Source organism: Pyxicephalus adspersus, chromosome 1 (assembly GCF_032062135.1).
Source record: "Pyxicephalus adspersus chromosome 1, UCB_Pads_2.0, whole genome shotgun sequence".
Taxonomy (NCBI): domain Eukaryota; kingdom Metazoa; phylum Chordata; class Amphibia; order Anura; family Pyxicephalidae; genus Pyxicephalus; species Pyxicephalus adspersus.
The window spans coordinates 103193378-103200137 of NC_092858.1; the positions used below are offsets into that span (position 1 = coordinate 103193378).

At 34.4% G+C, this 6760-nt stretch overlaps 1 protein-coding gene across 3 annotated transcripts; it reads left to right on the top strand.

The window, feature by feature from the left end:
* The first annotated feature begins 1259 nt into the window (after nt 1-1259).
* On the top strand, nt 1260-6549 carry ELF3 (E74 like ETS transcription factor 3). Of its 3 annotated transcripts, none has more exons than XM_072421930.1 (10): nt 1260-1388; nt 1695-1862; nt 2601-2831; nt 3376-3420; nt 3510-3590; nt 3758-3844; nt 3961-4032; nt 4653-4763; nt 5035-5230; nt 5534-6549. In XM_072421930.1, the coding sequence occupies exons 2-10, from the start codon at nt 1700-1702 to the stop codon at nt 5640-5642; spliced, it is 1095 nt and encodes a 364-aa protein (XP_072278031.1). In that variant the 5' UTR covers nt 1260-1388; nt 1695-1699; the 3' UTR covers nt 5643-6549. The 3 variants fall into 3 exon arrangements, with proteins under 3 accessions (XP_072278031.1, XP_072278041.1, XP_072278050.1); XM_072421940.1 differs by having other exon boundaries at nt 5038-5230; XM_072421949.1 differs by having other exon boundaries at nt 3513-3590.
* Nucleotides 6550-6760: the final 211 nt, after the last annotated feature.

Below are 6760 nucleotides of genomic sequence, written 5' to 3' on the forward strand. Positions count from 1 at the left end.
GATTATCAGCTGCTAGGGGGAGTGAGGAGAAAGATAATATAATTTTTAATTTATACCATAACCAAACAAGCTTTTAAGTCTTTTATTGTGGAGGGAACCCCATTGCAAAGGTAAATTATTGGCCCTGTCTGTGGCTATCTAATAACCTGCTTTCAGCTAGCCACAGCACTTTAGCATCATTCCCCCCTCTTTGGCATTGGAAAATGAAGGAGAGACAACCAAGCATGCCAGCAGAGAGGTTGGTGAATTTGTGTATGTATGTAGTATGTGAATGAAGCGTGTGTATTATTTGTATATGTATGAGTAGGTATACGTGTATGTATTGAATATATATGGGGTACATTTATATTCTGTATATATATATATATATATATATATATATATATATACACTGTGTTCTAGCAACAAGATGAGATAACAGAGTAAGGTATAATAAGATAAGTAATGAATCTTAGAAGGTGCTATGAGCTGGGCCATACTTATGACCCTGCACTCAGTACGTATAAACACCTAATCCCATGCACTCTGTACATTGTATAAACCTGATTCCTGCTCTATATATATTACGTACACTTGACACTTGCACTACGTATGTTACATACTCCTGACCGCTACATTATGTACATTACACACTTTGGACTAGCAAATACATTCCAGTTTTATTTAACCATACTTAAGTCTCTCTCACTGCTCAATTTGGTTACATTATTCGCTGCTATACACGTCTCATACTCTCCTTGCAGTGCAAAGAGATATGGCTTTCATAAACCCAGTATGTAATGGGAAGTTTACTTCCTGCCCTGTGAGTTGTGTGGCCCAAGACTGACCTGGTAGGCCAGGAAGTGTTGTTTGTATCACAGAACATCTCTGCTCTACCATAACATAGAATGGAGGTGTTCTGCAGTCCAATGAGGAAACTGGGAACAATGCTAAATGATAACTGAGCAGCGGAGACAAAGAGCTATGAGCTTTGACAATATATATTTGTTTTTGGAATACAAATGTGAGAAAAGACTGATTTAAAGAAACAGTAATAAAAATGGTAGAATGGTTATGGATTGTAGTTATATGAAGCAGCAGTAGATATCATAAGTAATGGCTGGATGTAGCATAGCAAACATTGTCATGTTTGTACATCTGTCGCCTCTGGCAATGATTAAACCACCTGCGCCTTTTCACCTCAGCCAGGTTTGGACAAAGATTGCTATGCAAATTTCGTCGGCCTCTGAACTCACAGAACGCACCTGGGGAAAGTCCCATTCTTTAGTCTGCATATAGCTGATGGAATCATGTTACATGGGTTGGGTGTATATAAGCTTATTGATAGTTTCAGCCTCTTAGTTGTCTTACATTTTGTGGATTGTTCCTGATTCTGCAAACCTGTCAAGGTATGTTAACCTTAACTTTATATTTCAGTGAGGGCTGCGTTCTCCTACATAATATACTATGGTTTTCTTGTATTTTATTAGTTGTACTTCAGTACATTCATTTAAGGCTGATTTTATTTTTTCCTTAACGCAAGCATTATACAATAACATTTTATTTTACCTGTACAAGTGCAGACAGGCAAATCATGTAAAGGGTTGAATACCTGATCAAAAAACATATTTTTAGCTTTCCACTGTCAGATTTCTGCTAAGAAACGAAAAGCTATGTGTTGCTTTAGACTAAGTTTCTATTGTGTTATACTTTAGGAACAATGGCGGGAGCAACATGTGACATGAGCAACATCCTAACAAACTATATTACAACGTTATATCCACCAATGCAAGGTCTTCCTGTGCCCACTGGCCCTATAAGCATTCCGGAGAATGACAAGTTCCTTACATTTTCTATTCCAGAGCCGAGCAGTGAATTAACAGGTAAAAGAAAGTAATATGATACCAAAGATGCAAACATACAGAAACGTGTGTGTGTGTGTATATATATATATATATATATATATATATATATATATTTATATACAGAGAGAGAGCGAGAGATAATAGATGTTATATAATTACGGTCACGAGTGTGTGTGGTTTGGGCTGTGCTGTGGAAATTCCCATCTGGGAAGACCAAGAGCCACACCTGATAAATGTACTCACACCCTCATATTTCCATGTAATATGACATGGAGGCAGGTATATACCATGAATTGGAATTCTGAAAATATTTATTTTCTGCATATCTTTTGATGAGCAATTACAAAGTCCTATATAAATATTATTGCCAGAACGAAGTAAGAACATGTAATGTAAAGTATTAAAACATCCTGTCTTTCCATTCATTTGCACTGAAGCACCTTTAAATCTTCTCGGTGTATGCTTTTAATTGTTTTATTGGTCGTAAGCCTCCACATTACATAGTGGACATAATTGCTAAACTGTGATGGGCAGTTCAGTGAAATGCAGTGATTCAGGGTCGGATTTACTTAAGTAACTTTACTCGGATTTACAACGGTTACTGTACATGATTGTTGGGATTCTAGGTACTTGATCACGTCTGTGATAAACACGTCAATGTGAATAAGCCTTTTCACTTAAGTGTTTGCATGTGCTTAAAAAATGTAATTGAAAAGTTATCTCTTATTCTTTTTTTTTTTTTTTCCTTTTTTGCAGGTGACCCATCTGGGTGGGCCCAGAACATACCAAACCTGTGGTCCAGGGCACAAGTTCTAGACTGGTTCAGTTACAGTATAGAGAGGAACAAGTGGGATGCCAGTACTATAGATCTAAAGCAATGTGACATGGATGGACAACATCTTTGTCAACTCAGCAGGGAAGATATGAGGACAATGTTTGGAGGACTTGGGGACAAACTTTATGATCATTTGTGCCAGCTTAAAGAATGTAAGTATTGTATAAAACTGAATAAACCCTATATTGTATGGTACTTATGATGCAAACAAAAAAGTGCAAAGACATACACATTGGTGTCAAGTAAAACTTCACAAACTAAGAAAGGGTTGGAAAGATTAAGTATTTACTCCAGCCTGTTTCCCTCAGTTATCAAGTATATTTAATTTTTTTGTTAGGTGCTATTGGTTACAGTTATAATGCTAGTTACCATTGCTGTTGCATAGTAAAACATCCAAACATAAACTGCAAAAGCATATATTTAATGCCAGGCTGTCAATACTTGCAACACAACAATGGTATATAAAATTGATCCTTTATTATAAATAAATGAGAGCTTAGATTCATATTATATAAATATATATATATATATATATATATATATATATATTTATTTTTTATTTTTTTTTAAATGCCACTAAAATAAAGGTACTATGGAGTTTATAGCTTTAAATGGTATGAATTGAATGTAAATTATTCTGAAAGCTACTAGTCTATGTACCTATGCTGTACTAATACCAACCTTTATTTTGTACAGGGCATACTCCTCCATCTATAAATACTTCAATCGGAGATGATGATGGTAATACTCCATTCACTAAGTTTTCTTTTTTTCCTATTTTATATCATGGTGTTTTTTCTTTAGTTGATGACTTTTCAATATTGTTCTAGAAGATCCATTTGTGTGGGATCTGATCTGTGACCTAATCCGAAACGAAGATCAACTGCAGCAAGGAATCAAGAAGGAAATGGGTACGCAACCTTAGAATTAGTGTTGGGGTGATGTTGCTAAAGAGTTTAAAGTATATATATATATATATATATATATATATATATATATATGTTTAAAAAATAGATGGTGCTGGGGTTTTTAGTCACAATTTAGGTGTTTTAAAGCCCTGTCTTTTTTTATTTTTCAGATATTGACTTTTATGCAGATAGGACCATAGATCCAGGTTATTACTCCGATCCAATCTCTCCAGCAAGCCCAGCATCATGTGCATCTTGTAAGCATATCTATGATCTATAAATAATTTGCAAGTGTTATTGGTAGTGATATTGGTAGAACCTTTTCAGCTTTTCCATCTTTTGAATTCCTTTTTTTTCCTTTTATCGGGTACAGTGCCATATAGTCCACAAGCAGGTGATTCTTCTGCAGGGAGTGATATGGACATCAAAACTTGTTTAAACAAAGGTGAGAGAATATTGTAGTATTGTAATATTTTTAGGTGCCTTATTAATAGTATGCATGTTTTATGCCTGTTTATGTGTATACATTTAGAATCATTTTTATTAAAAATTTTGAGGGGTAGTGACTTGGCAAAAACGAATGCCAGAGCATTAAGAGAGGTTAGCAATGATGATCTACATATGGTCATACTTGATTCTATCTAAATTTATTACCTGACAATATAGGTAGCTGATTTGCTAAGTAGAAGCATGGATAGTAAAGGATACCTAATGAGGTAACACACACACAAGCTGATCATATAATAACACATGTTAAGTATGTGGTGTGCTAAGGTTCTATCCAATGCAACAAGGCAAAATACCTGCCCTGCAGCATGTCAAGGTTTTGCTGGCCTCATTCAAGGTAAGGTGTTACTGCACCAAAAATGTGGACCTGGCCTAAAGAGTAGGGGTTGCATAAAAATAAAACAACCCATTATTAGTATGAGAAGTGCAATGGTAATTAATACATGTAAATATATATATCTGGTAAATAAATATATCTGGTAAAAACATATACAATGGGTTTTAGTGTGTTATGCTGTTTTATTATAATATGCTTGATTTTTTTTCTTTCCCAATTAGATGTTTTCTCAAACAAAAGTGATGGCACACCAAACAAGAGAAGGCGGGGAAGACCTAGAAAGTTAAACTCAGACTGCAGAGACATCCTGGAGACAAAGAAAAGCAAGCACTGTAAGTAAAGAAGGAACATTATTCTAAATTGTTTAGAACAAACTTTTTAAACAGATCAAAGGGGATATATGGCTGTTGCCTAAAACAACAAAACCGTTTTGGTATTTTTTTTTCAACAAGCACTGGAAAAAATTAAACCAAATAAATGGTATGGATAATTGCTTTTCACAATTATAAAATTACACCCCCCTTACTTTTATGCATACAATAAGGAACTCTTATGCCACATTCAAGTGGCTACATTTTATATTTTTCCAATATTTTTTCCTAGCAGCACGTGGTACACACCTTTGGGAGTTTATTCGGGATATCTTGTTGAATCCAGATTTGAATGATGGCCTTTTGAAGTGGGAGGACAGAACTGAAGGGGTCTTCAAATTCCTTCGTTCAGAGGCGGTGGCACAACTGTGGGGACAAAAGAAGAAGAATGCCAGTATGACATATGAAAAACTCAGTCGAGCTATGAGGTTGGTGTCACTAGCAAAGGATTTTCAATAGTGTTCTTTGACATCATAAAAAGCAAAATTACAATAAACAGCTAGGGTAAAAGTTCAAAAGTTTTAATTCCATAAACCTGCAGTACTAATTACCGTTTATCTAGAGAGGAAATAGATAAAGAAAAAAGCAATAGGTTCCGCCATCAAGGCAATGAAGTTAGCAATGTTACCAAATAGCAGGAGTGGTAATCCCAAGATAATACATAAGTGAGTGTATGATCCTGAAAATTGTTGGTTGATGTGTCAATAAATATGCTATTCTTATCTTTACAGGTACTACTATAAACGGGAAATCCTCGAACGTGTAGATGGACGCAGACTTGTATATAAATTTGGGAAGAACTCCACTGGATGGAGGTTGAGTGACAAAGTGTCCCAATGATGTTAAATGTAGAATGGAAGATACTTAGTGTGGATATTCTTCCACTGTGCAAATTTACGTTAGACCTCAACCTTTTTTAAAGGACATTGATGTAGCATCATTACGGTGCCAAATTCTTAAGCTGATGTATTAGCTTCTGTAGGTTGTTGTAAACCAGTTTTATTTTTGTATTGGATATCTTCTTCCTCACATTTTTTTTTTAACTTTAAGCATAGAAAAGTGCTTTGAATATATATTGAATATGTAAGCTTTTAAGGTTCTAGACTTTCAAAAGCTACCTAAGCACAGTATGACTATCAGATTGGATCGTTTTAGACCCAATCTGTAAACAGATTCCTTTTGTATGGAGTATTGACCACAGTCTGGATTTTTAATACCCTCTGGTCTATTTTTTCAAAATATGCTTTCCTTGAAAAATCAACAACCCTTTTAACAGAAAACAGATTTTTTTGGTGGTTGATGTCAAATTTTTGAAAGCTGATAGGTTAAATGGACACATGAATGCAGTACACTTTACACAGTGTTGTTTAACTATACTGATTTGTATACAGAAAGGAAGTTTTAGCCTTATTAAAGGCTAGATGATGTTAGTTAGATATGTATCCGCAGTATAAATATTCTTGTAAATATTACCTTCTTCACGGATTAAAACTTTCTCTGAGCACTTTTTCTACTATTTCAACTTATTTTTGTATACTTCTAACAATTCAGCTGGACTGTCATGTAAATAGTATATTTTTGATATGGAGATATTTTTATGTGTATACTGTTATGTAATGTTTTAAAAATAAAGATTAAGTGTAAACATTTAAAACATTACCAGTTATGTAATTGTATAAAAAGATGTGAAATTAAAAGAAAAAAAAGGATTAAACAGAAAAAATTAAAGTTAAATATAAACATGAAACTGTCATGGTCCCAGTCCTTTTTTTGTGAATCTATTGCAAACAATCTATTGAGCATAGTTGGTCAACCCCTGTAATTGAAGAGATTGTACAAGTATCAGTCTGGGTAATCGCTCTGTAAAATCATTCTGTTTATTCGATGTCTGACATTTTCCTATCTGTAGTAACAATACATCTGGACAGTGCATGCACAAAAATTTGTGAATTGTTTTT

Coding starts and splice junctions, on each gene's coding strand:
- ELF3 (XM_072421930.1), top strand. CDS start 1,700: ATGGCGGGAGCAACATGTGACATGAGCAACATCCTAACAAACTATATT. Junction 3,845..3,960: donor CCCAGCATCATGTGCATCTT/GTAAGCATATCT, acceptor TATCGGGTACAG/TGCCATATAGTCCACAAGCA. Junction 4,764..5,034: donor GACAAAGAAAAGCAAGCACT/GTAAGTAAAGAA, acceptor ATTTTTTCCTAG/CAGCACGTGGTACACACCTT.